Source organism: Pipra filicauda, unplaced genomic scaffold, assembly GCF_003945595.2.
Source record: "Pipra filicauda isolate LSUMZ 115617 unplaced genomic scaffold, ASM394559v2 scaffold143_size2779998_pilon, whole genome shotgun sequence".
Taxonomy (NCBI): domain Eukaryota; kingdom Metazoa; phylum Chordata; class Aves; order Passeriformes; family Pipridae; genus Pipra; species Pipra filicauda.
Window position 1 is genome coordinate 201,915 of NW_024103918.1, and position 20,577 is coordinate 222,491.

Genomic DNA, 20,577 nt, shown 5'->3' on the forward strand with positions numbered 1-20,577 from the left:
GGCACCTTTGAGCAGTGCCATGTGGAAGGTGCTGGCCACGTCCCCACAGTGTGTGAATGAGGCAGCCAAACATGGCAGAGGAGCTCAACGAAGGGCAGGAGTGACAGGGCCTAAATCCAGAGAACAGGAACATGAGTCAAGCAGGTTGGGAGGGATTAGAGATCTCAAGTGGGCTTCTCCCAGCCTCCTCTACAGTCTTTTCAGTGGGAACATAACAGGAGGTGGAAAGAAAAGGATGGGAATCTCAGGATCTGGTGCTAGAGAGCATCAAGCAGTCAGAAAGCAGCCTTCACATTTCTCTTTTGGATTAATAAGGCTAACAACTGCTTGAGCTGTCAGCCTGGAGCTCAGCTAGCACTTTTGTGAAGGGCAACTACTTTGCTGCTTTGTACTTTTAAGAGGCCTGTGCAGCCCACTCTTACTCCTCCTAAAGCAACAGCGTAAGTAGGAGGTTAAATGGCTGAACCCTGCCCATTACAGTTACCTCAAAGGTTGCATCCAGCTGCTCTAAATCGGTGTCTAATCGGTGACTTACAAAGCAAAGTACAAGGCAGAAAGTGCTAAAAGCCAAGGTGTGGGAAGGAGAGCAAAGAGGATAGCTGAGGATAATTTCACAGGGCAGCTAAGTGGTTTAATTAGCAAGTTGTTTCAATTGCAACTGCTTACCCTTCTGGGACAGCAGAGTCAAGGAAGACCGTGCCTTGCTGTCTCCTACACAACTGCCTCAAAGAAACTGCAGAAGGAACATCCATGTTGATGGTGCTTTTGAGAACAACATCATTTCTAACAATGGCTTGTCCCTCGGATTGCTTAGCTTTCCTCAAAGGACCAGCATATCTGGAACAGAGCTCTGTGAACCTGTTTATGTTGCACCACCTGGAGTTACTGGCAGTGACTCAGTTCTTTTCAGAAAGTGTTTATGATTACTCTCTTGTGGAAGAGAGCTGCCTTGAGTGAGCTGCAAGGAGTACAGTGCTTCACTTTTAATTGGAGAAAGGGGAATTTATACATTCATGAGACAGGTAAAATAGGCCCAACTGGGGTAGGCTTGCTGCTGTAATTACTTCAGTTTTCAATGCAGTTGCACATTTCACGTGAAATGAGCTTGTAACAAACTCAGACTACGGTACATTGAACTTCTCAGCATCTTGCCTCTCACAGCACAGCACTTGTTTTGTTCTCTCTGAAGAGATTTCTGCTCCTCAGGTGAAATCTGAGAGCACCAGCTTGAGAGGCTGCCGTCCACAGGGGCAGATGGGGCCACGGACCAAACTAGTGCACAACCTACTTGCAGCCTCAGATCTGGGATAAGCTACTTACCAGCAGCAGGTAAGCGGTAAAGGGTGATTTTGGCCAACAGAAACCTTGGAATAACTTGCCTTTTTGCCTCTAGGTCCTTGCTTTTCTTCCTGTTCAGTCTAAACTGTAAATGGTCCTGCCTGTCTCTTGCCCTTCGGACCAAAGGCTTCTCAGGACAACTCACCCAGCCCCTGCTTCTCAGGACAACTCACCCAGCCCCTGCTGCCCTCGGGGTCTGGGTTCATTATGCCTCAGGGGGAAAGGCAGGCGCTTTTCTTCTCGGCAGAAAGAGAGCTTACAGGTTCTAGCTGCCCACATCCAACCCCTTCTGCTACCCATTCAAAAACCAAAGCGATGATGCAGTTCAAGCTGGGCTCTTCCAACACTGACAGATGGCCTCATCCAGCGAGCCAGAGACATTCTTGTGCAGAGCCTTTGGCCCGAGCAATTTGGTTGCTAAGACCACAGTGTGAGCATGGTACTGAGCCTTTAAAAATGAGGGGGAAGGTGACAAGCTTATCTTAGCTCAGTAGCCATAAACAGCAATGCCAAGATTTGCAAATTAATAAAAAGCCAACAGCATTACAGATAAATGTCTTTTAATTAGGATTAAATACTATCTCAAGGTATCTTGAAATCGCACTTGTACTGTACTAATCAACAGCCAGAGGCAATAAAAAAAAGTCTGAAAACGTAAAAGTTCTAACATCCAACACATGACAGTAAGTGCTGCCATTTAAAGCGACAAACACCGCTCCCAAGAACAAATATTCTTAGAGGAAAAAGTTGTAACATTTTTGTATGGACAAAAAAAAATGTAAATTGAAGACCAGAAGAAATATATTAGTGCCTGCCTTTTTAAAAGGTGTTTGTTTGGGGTTTTTTTTGTTTCTTTTTTTGTGTTTTTTTTTACATTAAATACAGTTTCCTTTAAAAGCAAGGTACTTTCTAAAGTCATGGTTTATATACTGTATGTACACAAGAGCAGAACATTGTACAGTGTTTTTGGATAAAGCAGCACTAACTAGCTATAAGCTGGTACGGTGTTGCTGAACCAAAAGCAAGATGACAAGTTAAGCACTCTAGGAGAAGTATCTCCACGGTTGGTATGAGAAAAGTAAAAGTATCATGTATGTACAAACTGATTATTCAAACAAATCCCACAAACTCAACATCATTTGCCGTGAAACTGCACATGCTGCAGCTAATCAATGGAAGTCCTACTGCAAGAGCTGATCTGAGACCCAAAGTAACCCTTTCCTTTCAGCAACAAAGTGCATTACCCATGCAGAGAGCACTTGCACAAGTCATTATTGCAACACATCACCCCTGGGCCCCGGGGGGTGTGGATTCTTACTGCAGCCTCAAGCCAAGTTTTTTTCACTGTACAAAATACAAAATGCCCCAACCAAACCATATGAAACTGAGATTAAAGCTACGTTAAGTATCTGTATGTGCACTCTGCCTTTCTGCTGACAGTTACAAATTAAAGCAGAAAGTTCACACCCCAGTATCACCAGTTCAGACTAAAATGGAGTGGCAGTGATTTCTGCAATTAGTGCAACATTAACTCCTATACTTTATCAAAGTGACTTACTGCTCTTCAGATGCACAGCGTGCTTATTCAGGTCTTACAAAAACAAACCAGAACGCTGTGCAGAAAACTGGTTTCAAGCCTGTAGACTTCTTTTTCTTAAAGTCTACCCCACTAAAAACCCATCAAACTCAGAAACAGTTTGTGCCCTTGGTTCTAAGCCAATTGCATCAAAAATGACTTTTTTTATTTTAGAGTTAGCAGTGGGGCAGAGATTAAGGTTCTTCTTGTAACATACACTTTTAATTGTCGTTCAGTTTACACCTTCAGAAGAGGTTATTTGCTGTACTCTCAGAATGCTGGTCATCCTTGTCTTAGACACTACACTGGTTTAAGGAACTGAATGTTTCTTTGATGAGGACAGAAGTGAGACAACTTGTTTCTAAACTGCATCAACTTAAAGTTTCAAGTTTTAATGGTGTAAAAAAAAATCTGACATTCAATTACAGTTAAGAGAAACTTGCTACACAGCAAACTGCATCCAAATCTACCAGTTATTGATGGGACCTTTAAATTAACCGTTAACAAGTTATTCAAAGCATCCAGACCTGGAAACATCAGATCACCCAGCCAGTGAACCAGCAACTCCCTCCCCCTTTTTCATGAGACTCTAACAAATGCAACTGATGTGACCTTAGCACTGGAGCCAATGACTTCCATTGGTTACCTCCAATCCCCAAATAGGTTAGGGAGATCCTGTGTTAAGCCCAATGCAATATGCATTAGTGTCATGGAGCAGGAAGATCCCAGTGTCTACTTGTTAAAAGTTCACACAAACCATACAGATACAGACAGGATAAAACACAGACTCAAAAGGATCCATTATGCTTGAAGAAAATTCCAAATAAAATGACATCTTCTGCACAGCCCAGCCTCAGACACAGCCACACCTTTATCTAGTATAATAAACTCTGTAGTAAACTGTTTTTGACCTCCATAGAGAGTAGGAGTTGTCAAATTTAAGAAGATAAACTCCTCTCCCTGGGTACTGGTGGCTGCCAGCATACACTTCTTCATGACAGTCTCGTCTGTACACAGGCACTATTTCATCTAGCTGAGGCTTGTTGGTATTCTTTTTGGCTTTTTCTTCACTGCTAGTATTTTCTACAAGAGAAAAGAAGGGTGTCAGTTAACATGGGTGGACGCTTCACGAGAGAAAGTCAGACTGATCTACAGTGGACAAGGCACCCTTTGTTAAAGGGATTCAAACCAAGGCTGTGGCTAAAGCACCCAGAAGCAGGAGGAACAGTAAGCACGATCACTTTACTGTAATTTATACAGCTTGATATTAAAACTCACCACATCCATCTCTCCAGGAAAGCTGGGTCAGTTTGTAGAGATGCCAAGCTCTAGTTTTCAGTAACACGTTACCCCACACTGTCTGCTACTGACCTGACATACTTACTACTAGAGATTAGTTAGTAGTAATTCCCAGAAAGCCACTGCTTCCTCTATCAGGGCAGCTCCTTCTAAGCAAATCACATGCTCACTGCAAAACACTTTTTGTGATGGTTTGCTAGACTCCCCTGCAGGCAAAGGCTGTGACTTGTGTCCCAGCCACTGACAGTATTGCTCTTTGAAGCTGTTTTGCTGAAGCCTCAAGGGCAGGATTTTCCTTAAGGTTTTCAGCGTGCACATCCACTGTGCTTTATTATGGCACAGGTTTCAGTCTAGCTTACTGAGTAGTTGACTTAGGAAAAGGATTTCCCCAGACTCAACTCCTTGAACCTATCTCTGATCAAAGGAGGTGACTGAAGGTACTTTCAGAACTGCACTTCCTATTCAAAATTGAAAGCATGATTCCAGCTAAATGTAAGCCAGGGAAGCCAGGAAATTACACAAGACAATCAGTTGGGGTTTTCCCTCACAGCAAACTCTGACAGTTTATATAAATCAGCATGCTTACCTTCCTCTTCCTCCTCATCATCACTGGATTCACTGACATGCACACTGACTGCAGTATTAGGGGAGTCTGTCCATTCAAAATACACCCCAAAACCAATGTCATAATTGTCTGTAGCAAACTCCCAAAAGAGGTAAGACCCCTCTTCATGAGTTGGTACTCTGACTGTAACCACTTCTCCTCGGCCCACCGTGATCACAGAGTCTGCATCCTGACGGATTTTTTCCTTGAAGTCTTTTATCTGGGGTCGTGTCCACATTGATGGGGCAGCTATCACTGGAACAGAATCTGCAGAGATGGGAGGAAATACTCCAGTTAGGGTTTTTTTTTCAGTTATTTATGCTGGATACTTAAGTGTGCCTTGAGAGCATTTGAGGACCACAAGCATCAGATTTGCTTCCAAGTAATTTTTTTTAACTGAAGAAGCAGGTTTCAACACAGAAAACATGTATGAAATGTAGTGCAAATTTAGTTATAAAACTACTAAATGCTACCAGTTCCCCCATCAGTCACATTTAAACCAACAGTGCTTAGACAGAAAAGACTCAGAAGACAGATGTACTGCCACAGGTGACGGGTTTATACTGCACAGAACCCTACACTGAAAGGATCTTTAATCAGTTTTAACCTGAGTTCACATAAGATTGAACATATTTCTGCCCAGAACAGCTTTTATTCTAGAACTTTTATGCTCCTTTCCTTCAAGTTCAGAGTAAAAGGAGGTTCTGGATCCCATCGGCTCTGTTGAAATACTTTTGTTGCTTCCTCTTCCCCTCCCCTCCCAGAGCTGTTTTGCCTACACAATATTGCTCTGCATTGAGAGACAGCAGACCCAGGAATCAAACCTAGCTTTTCCATAGCCCAGTGAAGCCAAGCAAAGAACCACAGTAACCATCATGTCTTAAGACATCTGAATCATAAGAAGGGCTTTTGCTATTTATTTTTAATTAAGAAGTCCAGCTAGTCCTACCTTTTGGTCCATTTTCTAGTGCTTCTTCCAAAGCCTCTGGATCCAACTCTTTTTCGGGGCTGTCTGCGTGTGCACTGGCCTGCCCATTAATAGATGGGGTGTCCCCTGGGGCAGGTGTATTCACCTTGGATGCAGTAGTCAGAGGTGCTCCTGTCGCTGCCACCACTGCCTCCTGCTGCTTTTGTAAGGCTGCCTAAAATGACAGAAATTAAGTCAAGGAAAGTCAAACCCTCACAAGATGTCAGTTTTATACCTTCCAGCAGAAGGTGTAAAGACAACTTAAAAGAAAAAATCTCCCCCTGCACCCCACAAGGGGGCTTGACTCAAAAGACAGAAGCAGCACACATTAACCAGTGAGAATAACATCTACTTTTTATCAAGGGAAGCGAAGCCACTTTGTTCTAGACTGGTGGATACAATCTGAACAAAAAAAAAAAAATCAAATTAATTAGGGTACACACAATAAACTCCTGCACGTAACTGTGGAAGTTCTGCATTCCTATAACATATATTCCTAATAATAACAATGAAATTTTGATGAACAAATGGATTATAGGTATCCTGCAGGAGTATGAAGACAATACAGTCAAACATTAGTTAAATTTAAAATCTGAGCACTTGTACAGATGCTGTCCAGATCCACTTTCTACTACAGCAGTTCTACTACATCACTGAGAGAAAGTGGTGAGAACTTTTCTAAAACCTTATTGCATACAGCCTTTCCAAAACTAACTGCATCACAAGCCGATCTCTGAGCCACCATGGGAGAAAACCACTTTGTAACTGCACCAACAGATCCCAATGCAGTTGAGTCACAGGCATCCACACAGAAAGCATTCCTTGGAAGTGTTATGGAAGCTACGTGAGTCTTCAGGGGAGTCCAGACTTGAATTAGATAATTTTAGCTCTGTTACATGCTTCTTTTTCATGTTTTCCTCTGCATGAGTTGCCCAAGTAGAGATTTGAAAGATCAGCTTCATTGCCTGGCAGGATTATTTTGTAAGCCATTATATAAAGGAAAGGCTGTTTCGCCTGGGTTTTGGAGGGCATTAGGTCTTCTGTGTGTAGAAAGCAGCCAGCCATGATCTAAAGGAACAGTGTGAATAGCACTGGAAAAATCTGGCAGGAGCTTCTCCTACACCTCAGTCTCAAGGGAGCAGCATCAACTACAGAAGACATCAAGCCCAAGTCTGATGAAGCTGTAGCTTTTGCTTACCACTGTGACACCAAAGCACTGGTACCAAGGGCTCATTAATCTTCAAGAGCAACTAGAACAGGGCAGACTCTCTGCCCTTTCTATACCACTTGAACTCCATCAAATCATGGCTTGGCTTGGAAGGGAGCTTTAAAGATCATCTAGTTCCAAACATACTGCCATGGGGAGGGACACCTTCCACTAGATCAGGCTGCTCAAAGCTCCATCAAACCTGGCCCTTAACAGTTCCAAGGACAGGCCTCCCACAGCTCCTCTGGGCAACCTATGCCAGTGTCTGACCACCCACACTGTAAAAAAATATAAATTCTCCCTTTTGTTCAATCTAGACCTACACTCTCTCAGACCAAAACCTTTGCCCCTTGTCGTGTCACTACAGACCCTGGTAAAAAGGTCTTTTTTCATGTTTCTAATAAGCCCCTTTAGACACTGAAAGCCTGCAATGAGGTTTTCCCAGAGCCTTCCCTTCTCCAGGCTGAACGACCCCAGCTATCTCAGCCTGTCTCCTCAGCAGAGGCACTTCAGCCCTCTGAGCATCTTCTTGGCCCTCCTCTTGACCTGCTCCAACAGGTCCATGTTCTTCTTATGTCAGAGACCCCAGAGCTGGATGCAGCATTCCAGGGTGGGGGGTCTCATGCGAGCAGAATAGAGCGGGGAGAATCATCTCTGTCCCTCAACCTTCTAACCACATTTGTTTTTATGCATCCCAGGATATGATTGGCTTTCTGGGCTGCAGTTAAGTTCTGGATATGAACTGCATTGCCAGTTCATATCCAGTGTTTCATTCACCAGCCCATCTCTGCAGGACTGCTCTCAACCCATTCACCCCCAAGTCTGTACTGATAATGAAGAGTGCCTTGAACTGGTGCAGGGCCTTGTTTAACTTCATGAGGTTCACATGGCTTCCTTCCTTGAACGTTTCTTTGCTGAGGGCATCAGCCTCAACAAAATGCAAATGACTTAACAGGAAATTAATTACTGTATTTTAAGTCCTTAGCTCAAGAATAGACCTCAGGCTGGCAGTTACAGTCAGTCCTCCCACCCAACTCACAAGCAGCTTATTGCAGGCAAGCAACTTCATCAGACACTGATGTCAGACAATAGATGCAAAAGGAGAGAGAAGTCAGGAGAGCTCAAGCTGGCAGGGAGGAGCAATCTCAAACCCAGTAGTGATGCATCAGTGCTGCATGCTCAGCTGGAAACACAGGGCTGAACAAAGCCTGCTGCTCTGCACAGATCTTCATACCTACAGGGAGAGTCACCTGAGTAGGTCTGTTCATGCTCAGATGCACTGGTATGTACCCCCATTAAATTACCCACACACCACTGATGCTGTAGCAGAGCGTTTCACATCGGTCTCCAATAATAATAATAATAATATCGGACCAAGTCATTAGTAAAGACTGCTTAGAATTTTCTTAATTAACAGCTGCTTCAGGAAACTACTCGAAAAGATCAAATAAAGGGGCTTTGGTGTTTGAATCTGAAGCAGCATTACTCACTAGCACAGTAGCTCTCCTCGCAGCAATTATCTTTTCAAGGAGATAACAGCAGTCAAGGCAACACCTCCCAGTGACAGCCTGGGACACAAAATCCAAGTTTCTCGGCTGGTCAGCCATACCTGTTGCTGTGCGAGCTGGACTTGATACAACTGCTGCATGTACTGCTGATAATGCTGTTCCTGGAGCTGCCGAATCAGGATCTGCTGCTGCTCATAGTTGCCCGGATACTGCTGGGCTGCATATTGCTGGAACTGAATGGCAGTCTGGGAGTTCAGAGCTGCCATTATCTGCTGCCTGGATTGGTGGGAGGAGAGTAGCAGATTACAAGCAGCTGAGGGTATTGGGGAAATCCCTGTATTTAAATGACTTAAGTGGCCTCAAAGACAGTTAATTCTGTTCCTGCAAAACCCAATTAAAATAAATCTACATAATAGAGCAGTGCCCAGATCTAATGCAAATGTGAATTTGCCTAAAAAATATGCTGAGAATATACAGAAGGAAGCAACAATTTCTACCCAATGTTTGGAAACATCAAACGTTAAAACAACAAGACCTCTTACATAATTCTAAATCTGTAGTCTGATAAAGAGGTAAGGCTACAAAAAATGCATGGCTAAATTTCTCCATCAAGCAAAGGAAAAAATTCACCTGTGGCTCTTCCAGAAAACATCCTTCTAGTGGACCTACAAATATTGATAAGAACAAAACTGCTGTGGTACAGCATGCCAGTGCTTTTTGGTAAGTCTAAGAAAAACATACCACATGACTTTCTTAATTTTTCCCGGCCAGTATGAAAACAGGTATGAAAAACATGACTGATAGTGGACTAATTCAGGAACAAAAAAAAAAAAAAATAATGCTGCCAGCTAGGGCACCTGCACCTCCAGTAAACTCAACTGCTGAAACTTCAGGAACACATGGGTAACTTATGTGCAGACTCAGTTTTGATCCTCTCCCCAAAAGATTAATAGAAACTATAGAGTAAACTACTAGCTAGATCCAGGGTTTGTCTCACATGTTACATCCATCAGTAACCAGCTATCAATGTTTCAGAGGAAGAAAGAAGTATTACACAAATGCAGAAGTAATTTTTTCCTTCCCACTCATTTTCCGTCCTAAAGAGCAAGATTGAATACTTTTCAGCAAACTATGACCAGTTTAGATACACTCGGTCGGTACATAAGTATCCACATTCCTTTTCTGTCTGAATTCTTTGTCTCTGTAACCTTCTACAACCACTTAATACACAACTCTTATTCCTGTAAAAATCCCTCTTAGCTTCAAGGCATACCACACTTCTTGTTACTTAGCATTGTGCAACACTTTAATCTGTTAATCTATGTCTTTTACACTCTTCTGGCTCTCACCATGTTACACCAACAGTAAAACTTGTGGATTAATTATTTGCTCCCTTCTCAAACCCACTACATAGCAAGTACAGGATCTACTTCAGAGACACCCCCTGCGAAGACATTTTTATTATGGAAAATGACTGTTGACTGATGTGGAACAGCTTTACTGCTCCCTTAAATATTACATGTGCAAAGCCAGATCCACGTTTTCAGCATCTGCATGTGATGGGAACAATGAAATATAACTAGAGTTTATATTCCAAGTAAACAATTTAATTCAGGCTACAAACAGTGATTAAGTGCATTTGAATGTGAATTCTGTACTCCCCTGAACTGCGGTTATCCGATTTCCAAGGCTCTGCCTTCTGTGACAAGTTAAGAAACTTTCAAGTCACAGTTCAAACAACACTTCCAGCTGGACACAGCTCTGCTCAGCTGAATGCAGCATTAATCATTTAAGAAGCAGAACCACAAGTTTTCATGAGGTTCAGCCCTTGAACCCCAAAACCTCCAGAGCTTCTCTTTAAACAAAGCTTCTCTGGCACTTTCATCTGAGAAAGCTGCATACAACAACACGTTAGGATAATTTTTTTCTGCAAACCGTGTCCCTCTTAACTAAGGATGCAAATGTTACTGCCAGGCTCGAGTGCTCTGACCTTTAGCAGAACCATTTAAACAGATACAATTGTCTCAAGTGCAATGCAGTTATTTTCTTTTAAGTGTTGTTTGCTTCTGCTACTCACTTCTGTTGTTCCATCCGAAGTCGTTCCTCCTCTATTCTCCTCCTCTCCTCTTCTTCCCTTCTCAGTCTTTCCTCTTCTTCTCGCCTACGCTTTTCTTCTTCTTTTTGTAAACGCTCACGCTCCTCCTCTTCACGCCGCCTTCGTTCTTCCTCTTCTCTTCTGCAACATCCACTCAATAAGCTATTTCAGCATTCCTACAGTCCTAGGATGAGTTATTTTCAACATGCTGTAGCCTGCTTTTTGCCTGCCAATAAGGCTTTTTGGGCGGTATGATCTCCTCCCACTTAAACTGGCCTAGAGAAGCGTCTTATCGGACACATGAAGAAAACACATTATTGTACAGTTTTACTGTGCTCAGCAGCATGACAGGTGTAAATCCTGTGTCACAATTTGATATTCATGCTAACCTGTTACTATGCTATCTGTAGCAGAGGGCAGTAGAAAAAATTGCCTGAAAACCTTATAAACACATCTTCCAAGCTTTAACACATGTTGAATAATGATGTGGATACTATAGTTTAACAACCACATGACACGTAAGCAATAATAAGACAGCCTTTGTCAAGTTGCTAACCCATACTAAGAGTTTAAAACACCTGACAATTTAGTCCACAGAAATTGGGACAGACATTTTGTGAAGCATCTCTACTTAAGCAGATGACAGTATCAGCAAAATTTTTATAATTCCTTATATTTTAGCTGTCTTCATCTCAGAAACAATCATTCATTTCTGACAAAGTAAAAAGGCTTAAAGAGATCAAATGGCACCACGGCCACCTAAACTTCAAGTATTTATCTTCCTAAGATAACTTCAGCCTAGGCCAGCTGTGATACTCTCTGCAGGTCAAGAGTTACACAATATACACCAACACCAAAGCACTGAAATGTTACCTTCTCTTTTCTTGTTCTTCTTTCTCTATCTTGTGGGAAGTGACATACGTTGAAAACAAGTGGCAGCACCTATGTAGGAGCTTGACAAATTCTGTCATAGCTTTTTGCTTTGACATGTTTCCAAGAGCAGCCCATTCCTTCCTGAGAAAAAGGGAGAAATCACCTGAAATAACACAAGACTCAACTCTTTTCACATCATTAGTGAACTGAGAACACAGCAAAGAAAAAGAAGTTGGAAGACCAGGGACCAAACTTGGTCATATGCAGTTTCAGAGAACCAACAACTTTTCCCCAAAGACAGCACTGCCTGCATCAGAACAAGTCTTTCAAACAGACCTAACTCAGTTCTTACCTTGAATTCTGAACTATGTCAAAAAACTTCCCAGCTACAAGTGAATCTGATGTATTTTTTTACCCTTCTTGCACTCTAGTTTGTGGAAAAAAAAGTATACACTTTCCTGAACGAACAAACACGGTAACAACTATTGATTACAGCGCTCCAGTTAGTTAAAAGCAAGAGCTTGGTTCTTCCTAAGGAAAGCTATATCCATTTGTCCAAAAGCAGTGCACTGGGTCCAGCTCAGAGAAGCCACTGCTGTGTTGCACATTGCCTTCACACGAGAAATAGCAACAATGAACACGAGGAGTGCAGCCTGAACTGCAAGCAACACCAGAGACACACCTGAGACTGCCCAGATCTCATAAAAAATTTACTCAGTGTGAATGCATCAGGTGTCTAATTTCAGAAATTATCTTTGGTATTAGGACAAGCTATGGTGAATGCTTCTACCACTGGCAAAAGGCTTGGCCTGCTGTAACCCTGGCATGGAGTTAGGATGAAACATGGGCCTGCACTTTAATGCAGCCTTAAACTGCTATGAGAAACTGGACTGTCTGCACAGCAGCATCTCCTAATGCGGCTGAAAAAACCCGTCTGTTAGTTCCTGTACTCAACTGTGACTCAAGAATTCTAAGATGTATTTGAAGAGGCCACTTGCACTTTCCATTAGCATACACACACACTGAGATAACCCACATACTTGTACTCTTCTTGCAGAAATTGGATGATGTTATCTTCAGACAGGAAATGCAGAGTTAAGACCAACAAAAGCACCAGCCTTTTTACCTTCTATCATTCCCCAGCACATCAAAGAATCCAACTTCAGGGCAAGTGTCAGGGTTGTAAGGTCCCAGCAGAACCTGCTTGTGCAGTGCCACAAGTTTGAGCTTTTCTTCATAGGTTGGATGAAAGGCTTTGCCATCTTTTTCTGTAGGAAAAAAAAGAAAATTTCACTGCTGTGATTAATTGATTAAATGCAGGAGAGGAAAGAGGATTTTGTATAACCATTACCATAATTTTCTCCATAAAAAAAGAATAAGTAAGTCAAGTCACAAAAGGTTAGACAAATTGCGACAGCTCTATTCAAATAAAATATAGATCTGTCTAGAAGAAACATATCCATTTCAGCTGCTAAAACTTCATTGTGAAATGTTTTTCCTCATACTATCTACATGTTTTCATCACACTATCTACAGCCAATCTTAGCTAATAAGTTACCACAAATATTTACGTTAATTTGTTGAACATTGTACCATATAGATCTACATCTCCGAAACATTTAAAAACCCCAACTGAATTCAAGTGTGTCTGCCAAGTCTCCTCTAGTGTGGATAGGAAGGATTTTCCACAAAGAACGATGTGATGTTAACTTTATAGATTGCTCTCCTTTTGCTCTTCACACCAATGAAAGCAGAACAACCAAGGTGGAAGGCAAGGAAAACTGCACAGACAAAAAAATCAGACTTAAGGAAAGCTCTCCTTGAGGGAATTTGATTGCTGCACTTTGCCAAGGCAGCTGGAATAGCCCATCACAATGAAAAACCTTAGAGCTGACTCCATCAGCATCAACACGTACAGAGATGTAAGCATAAGGCAACATAAGCCTGAACGTATTCCAGTGGCTCCACACCAACTCCTTCTGAAGCATTCCAGGTTAGATCCCGCTGCACATTTACAGGTAAGAAGAGTCTGGCATTGATTTAAAAAAGATATATGAATTAGTCAGCTAGGATTTATCTCAGCACATTTAAACTGTCAAAACAAATCACAGAAACAGCACTGCTATATGCAGCTACACTGCTCATTAAGAAAAGACATTTGTCTTGAACAGGAAAACAAATAAATAAGCATCATCTCCTTTTGGAAGGGCTGAAATGAGGAAGTTATTACCAGAGGTAAGCGACAGTCACTTCATGACTGTAGTGCTCTCTGGGTAGTCAGGAGCTGGAGGCAGAGCTGCCACTAGTTTCCAGTTCTCCTTTGGAGCAAGTTGTTTACAGCCCCAAACTGAACAGTCCACACCTAAATTTCAGAGCTGACACGTATTGCAAAATGGCTTGGCTGATGCTTGTGAACAGAGGTATGAACAGGAAACAAAGCAAATCTTAGAACAAGAGAGGATGGAAAATACCTCTACTTACAGCTTATCAAGAAACTGAGAACACATACTTCTGGAAATCAGAAACAATCCCAGAGGGAAAGTGTGTGCAGGTCACAGCAAGAAGCTCTATTTCTGACAGAGAAAGTTCAGTACGTTATTGGACTTACTCAGTTAAAACATCACAAGGAACATGTATGCCATTTGTTTTGAAGCCAGAATCAAATGATTAGGAAGGCAAATATTTAGTTACTTATTATCAATTCCTAGAGGTCCACATCACTCTTGCAGAATCTGAAGTATTTGCTCTTGTTCCAGTGTCCCACAACCTTACAGCAAATATAGCTTCCAGCCTCAAAAACAGAAGCCTTTCTCCACAAAAATATCTATTTCCAAAAATAGCTGGAGAGATATCTCCAGCTATATCTAGTGGAGAAGGGGGGGATATAAAAACTGAACCAGAGTCTACTCAGTGGTACACAGTGAAAGGACAAGAGGCAGCTCACACAAACCAAAATATAGGAAATGCCACTTAAGCATTTTTGTTGGGTTTTTTTGTTTGGTTGTTTTGGGTTGGTTTTTTTTGTTGTTGTTTTTGTTGGGTTTTTTTTTAATACTTTGTTTTGATTTTTAACTGAGAGTGATCAAGCATCGGAACCCACTGTCCAGAGTTTTTAAGTCTCCACGATAGCAGATATTCAAGACCCAAATGGAGACAGTTCCACAAAGCCTGATCTGAAACAGGAGGGCTAAACCTGACAATCCCCAGCAGTCCCTTCCCACCTCAAGTCTGTGATCCTTAAGAGATGCAAATCACTACATGCTGGTAAGCTCTCTCCATGGGTCTTGGGTCTCCTGCTCTCAGGCCTCCCAAAGAGCCCTTTGGCTTTTCCTCAATTCTTCACACTTCATATTTAACTCGGAATTTACTCATTAGGTAACAAGCATTTCCATTAGCCTCAATAAACAGCACACGCTTTGAAATAATACTTAATATCCTGGGGCACTGTGCTAAAAGCATGTCAATTGACAAGGGCACTAAACTGAAATTTTGCCAGACTTTTGAGCAAAGTGTGATTCTCAAGGGGTCCCTATAGCACAGTTTACCTTGGACAACCTGTGTACCTACAGCTGTCTGCCAAAAAACATACCTATTTGATGTACTAGACTGCTGCCTAAGCCAGATAACTTCATCAGTATTTGAACTCACTTCTGAAGAGAATTAGAGTGAAAAAAACCCCCATCATTTCCCATGCTATGCACAGCACATCTGCATTTTCACAGAACAGAGAAGTCAGACCTCATGCCCTAATTACTGAGAGAAGCCAAAATCTGCATTTACGAAGAATGGTGACCCAAGGGAAGAACAACAAACAAGTTAAATAAGAGAGGAAAACAGACAGATGAGAAAAGTATGAGAGGCATTCAGTGACTTGTAGATAATGCAGATTAGAAGCAAATTATCAGAAAAACCACTTGGAGCCAGTCAGACAGTGAAGTTGCACGCTACTTATTTTTCAGTTGAATTCTTCAGCATGAACCACGCTGCATAATCATCCCGAAGATTTGGAATTGTTGCTGTTTAACTGAACCAGAGGACCTGAACTCATCTGCAGAGTCAAATACGCCAAAAAGTGCATTAGTGTGTCCAGACAAGTAGGACTGCCAAATCTGTTCAAGCATCCGTGAACGTACCACTTAAGTAGGCATTACCCACACACCTAACACAGCTGTCAGGAAGCTGAAGCTCTAGGGAACACACTGAGAAATCCAAAGGATGTGTGTGCACAGCAGTAATACAGCAACTACACAACGCTCCCTACGCCACCGGTATGCCTGACCCAAGAGGTCCTGAGAGAGGCTCAGCCTGCAAACACAACAGAAAGATGAAGCTGCTATAGTAATGAGAGGCTGGTAACAGGGGCTTATGCCACTACGTGGCACTGTATTATTGACATGAATTGACAAAAGCCCACAAATTTAGACTCAAAGGAATTTAAGAACTATGCTTAAGAGACTGTATTGTGCAAGACACTGTTACTCGTGTGTAAATTCTGATTTTTTTTCCCCCTGTAAGAAACATGGCACAACGTGCTGCACCTTCTTCTCCAGCTTCACCCACTCTAAACACCTAATTCCTGTGGGATGGCATTAGGTCAAGTCATCTAGAAGAAGCTAGAAAAGTTTGTGAAATGTGATTTTTCACCTCAGCTCTTAAAAGCAGAAGTAACATATGTTAATTCTATTCACTTGCAAAGTTTTAATGAGCAAGACCAAAACTGAGAAGTGCGAGGACTGAACTGCTACTGCAGATCCCAGTACGCTCTAACACTCCTAATTCTCCTCTCCTAAAGGTGTTCTGCCTCACCAGAAGAATTACCAACCAGCCCTTCCAATTAAACATGATCAAAGCTCAACTTCACAAATGTAGATAAGTTATAGGGGTTTTCATATCTTGAAAAAAAGAGCCTACTTAACTTACGAATTACAATCATGCCATCAAATTAGTGCTCAAAAAAGAGGTCAAACAATTAATTCAGAATGATGTTCTGCTGAGGTTGAAGATGCATTCTTGTTAGGATAAGAGGAAATAACTTGAGCAGTCAAAGAAAATTGGAGTACTTAACATTCCAAGAAAGCTTTTAGATACCAAAATGATATGATTTGTGTACTGTCTACTCAGATGTGTTGCACTGCAAATCACTTTAGACAGTGCATGAACACTTCAGGGACTGTCATATATTGAAGGTTGGGTGCAATGGTATTTCAATGACAGGATGTGGAAAACAACAACGCCAGGCTGATCCTGGAAGATATTTGCTGGCAGAATTATGCAAGCCAATGTCTCCTACTGCAGGACACAACTTACATCTTGAACAGGCTGCCTTCACTGGCATAGCTCGTACCAGCTCAACGAGCAGAATAAGCCATCAGAGACACTTGTACTCTGTCAGCTGCCCCAGGGCACAATTACAGACAGTCCTAGAGACAAAGACATACACAATGACTGTAACATGACTGTGTTCTCCACTGTACACTGGATCCAGCACAGTGGAGCAGCTCCTTAATGGCAAGCCAAAACACTGGTCGACCTGCACTAGGCTCGACGGAGCAGTAAGGGAAAGAGTGCATAAGGGAAAGAAGGCTCTGGTTTCCCACAGAAAAATGGACTGGAACACTATTACCATCTATTTTCTACGCCTCTGTTCTTCTGAAAAGCTCTCTTCACAAGCCATTATGAATGCTAAAAAAAGGTAGTGCACATCTCCTGCACAGCCTAAGGCCTGACAGTGGAAGTGACACAGGGTCAAGCATTTTAGATCTGCTTTAGATCTGTCTTTATCAGAGACAAAGTAAAGTAGCTCTTGAGTCTCTTCAGTATCCTAGCCTAGTTCAGTTGCATTTTGCACATTGTTTATGTCCCTCCCTCCCTGTCTTGTCTTCGAGCAATTCTGTTCCCTGCAATATGCCACCACAGGCAAGTGTCAGCAGTCATTGTAATAGGCAAATCTGAAGTATTTTGATCACATTCAACTTTTCTAGGAAGAAAGTGTATCATGAGTTCCAGACAACTCCGTCTGCACACTGAAGCAGAAAGGAAGCTGCTTAACTAGAGATTGCTGCTTACCCTTTGACCTCACACAGGGCTCCTCTGGCATCCCGACCCAAGATCCTTCCATCCCAATCACCATAGTTAAACCAGATACCATCATTCTCCCAAACTAATACTGCTCCGAGTCACTCGTTTATTCCATGGAAGTTTTTCAGAGCCACCTCTATCTCCAAATCAGCACAGTTTTAGAAGAATGACAATGAACAAGGTCTCAGCTTTGACCTATTAACATCGGGGAATCTTCAGATGCCTCATATGTTGCTACTTGAAGTACAGGAGGAATCCATATTTGCTCCTTGGCATGTACAAGGCTGCTAAACAAGCATGCCCACTCCCACAGTTGTTTTGACAGTGGATGCATGAAAATCATTTGGAAACGAGACCAATTATTTTTGGAGCCATGCAGATATAGAACAAGCTGGCAGAATCAGTAACCCAAGTATTACAAGCTCCTGTAACTCACCATCACATCTATAAATAAAAATCCTCCTGTTACGTCACTTTCAGGAAAAAAGCTACAGATGAAATGATGGGCAATGACTTTGTGTGAGTTACTCCAGCCATAAGGATAGAGAAATAAGGTCTTTATTGGAAAGTCTGACAACTTAGTACAACGTGGAAAATTCTCCTCTTTTAAATAAAACCATGAGTTACAAGAAATTGCAGAAGGTTAAAAAAGGAGCAGCAGTACGTCGAAACATGTTGATATTTAGTTTTGATTAAAAGGAGAGCAACAAACACTGCTGAGACAAGATAATGCAAGGAACTGGAACCTACACACAAGTAACACTACACTGACTTTTCACCATCCAAAAGGAGATAAACTTGAGCATAAATTCCATTAAAACGTGATATAATAGATACAGGGCATTGCTTATCTACATAGCAATAATGCAGATAAATTCACTCATGGTGTGTAATTTTTATACCCTAAATACAGGTTCCAGTAGAATATTCAGCCCAAGACAGACTAAGACCACAGTTGACTGAGACAAGGAATTTGCTGCTGCAGAGATGTTTCTTTCTCCATCATGTTTTAAGAACAAACACTCATTAAACCAAACCAGTATTCTTCTAAGCAACTCGTTTTACAGAAAGAAGAAAGAGATAGAAGGTACAATGCTTCCTGGTAACCAGTCGTAGCAGCTTCTGATACAAAGGAGAAATAAATTTAAAAAAAAAAAAAATCAAGATTTTAGGATCTCTTCTGGGTGTTTATACAGCTTAAAAAAGTAATATCTCTGTACATTAGCATGCTAACAAAATGCTTTGTGGAAGGGCATTAGAACAGGGTCAAAGAACCAGGGCTCAAGAAACTGCTTAAAGCCTTACATGCTCCAAACAACTAAGCAATGTGAAGAAAACAGACAACTTTGTCCTTCCAGCACAGTTTCCACCTGCCAGCAATGCTTCCCCTCAGAAGAGAGAGCCTTTCTGGGAGGTCATCTAACAACTGACTGCCGCAAGACTGACCTTTCCAAGTACAGAGCTGTCTTCCCTAGTGCAGGCATGTTGCTGGACACCCTGCTCTGCACCCCACATGAAGCAGCAGCTGCCTGAAATCCTCTGAGCGACACATCACTCAACGTGCTGAACACAGCTACAGCGAACACAGCTCTTCTCTAAACCACACAGCTGATTTTCTTCTCCTGAAGAAACCAAGAGTGGCAAGGTACCTCTGGCTTCCTGCAGATGTAAACCTGGATACAGGGAATCCCAGGAAAAACGCTCCAGGTCTACACCCTGGAGCCACTGCTGCCTCGCGCAGCTGCCTGCGGGAGTCATGACGGCAAACAGAATCAATTAGGTCGGAAAAGACCTCTCAGATCATCGAGTCCAACCTATGGTCAAACACCACCACGTCAAGCAGACCACGGCATCAAGTGCCACCTCCAGTCTTTCCTTAAACACCTCCAGGGAGGGTGACTCCACCACCTCCCTGGGCAGTCCATTCTAACGTTTAATCAGCGTTTCTGTACAGAAATTCTTCCCAATGTCCAACCTAAACCTTCCCAGCCGCAGCTAAAGACTACGTCCTCGCGTCCTGAAGCAGCAAAGCCAGCCCCGGAGTTGGCATCCTGCGGAGACGGCCCGACACCTCCCGCCGGCATCCCGGCTGCCAGCAGACACGGCACCGCTCAAAGCGAGCGCTCCTCGCCCACGTCTGCGAGCTGTGCCTTCCCCTGCCACCAGCAAGGACCTCTGTAGCTCCGTTTTTAGGTCGGGCGCTGCAATCCCCCGGCAGTGCCCTGCCGGCCCCGCGGCCCAGGGCAGCCTCTCCCGGCTCTTCTGCCGCCGCCCGCCTCGGCTCGCGTCCCGAGGAACAAGGAAAAGCGCATCCCCAGGAGCCGCCTCCGACGCCGGGACATGCTGCTCGCCTCTCGCCCGGCACACCGAGTCCCCCCCCGGGGCCGCCCCCCGCGGCTCTCCGGGGCTCCCCCTGCCCCCCGCAGTCCGGCCCGGGCGATGCCGCCCGAGGCTGCCCCGGGCCCAGTGGCTCCCCCGGCCCGTGCCGGGGCTGTGGGGCCAGGCTGGGGCGGGGCTCACCTTTGAAGAAGCGCAGAGCCAGCCCGTACAGCTCCTCCAGCGCGAAGCCCCAGCTCCGCTCCAGGCTCAGCGCCGCCTCCTCCGCCGCCTCGCCGCCGGCCTCCGCCGCGCCGGGAGCACCGGGGCCCGGCCGGCCCCGCCCCGCCGCCGGCTCGCCCTGCGCCGGCCGCGCTTCGCAGGGCGGCACCTCGGCGTTGGGGCTCAGCGTCAGCCCGTCCACCGAGACCTCGAGCCGGTCCGAGCTCAGCACCGCCGCCATCCTCCGCCGCCTCCCGCCCGCCCTCCGCCTCCTGCTCCGCTGCGGCGGCCACGTCCCGACTTCCCGTCCCCTCCGACCCGGATCTTCCGGGACCGCCCACGGCCCCGCCCCGCGCGGCCCCGCTCCAGGGGCACGGGAAGCGCCCGGGAATGGGGCTGGAAGTGAACTCGCCTCCTTCCCTCGGGGTCACTGCCCTCACCAGCAGTTTGGGGAGCTTCGCCCCCTGCAAATCCCGGGTGACGGGAGTGTCTGG

At 43.9% G+C, this 20,577-nt stretch overlaps 1 protein-coding gene across 1 annotated transcript; it reads right to left on the bottom strand.

Annotated features, from left to right (window-relative positions):
* Positions 1 to 1,881: 1,881 nt before the first annotated feature.
* ACBD3 (acyl-CoA binding domain containing 3) lies at positions 1,882 to 20,339 on the bottom strand. The gene is made up of 8 exons (XM_027713018.2): positions 20,066 to 20,339; positions 12,594 to 12,735; positions 11,468 to 11,608; positions 10,577 to 10,735; positions 8,601 to 8,775; positions 5,767 to 5,959; positions 4,800 to 5,084; positions 1,882 to 3,997 (listed from the first exon to the last, which is right to left on the bottom strand). The coding sequence occupies exons 1-8, from the start codon at positions 20,322 to 20,324 to the stop codon at positions 3,786 to 3,788; spliced, it is 1,566 nt and encodes a 521-aa protein (XP_027568819.1). The 5' UTR covers positions 20,325 to 20,339; the 3' UTR covers positions 1,882 to 3,785.
* Positions 20,340 to 20,577: the final 238 nt, after the last annotated feature.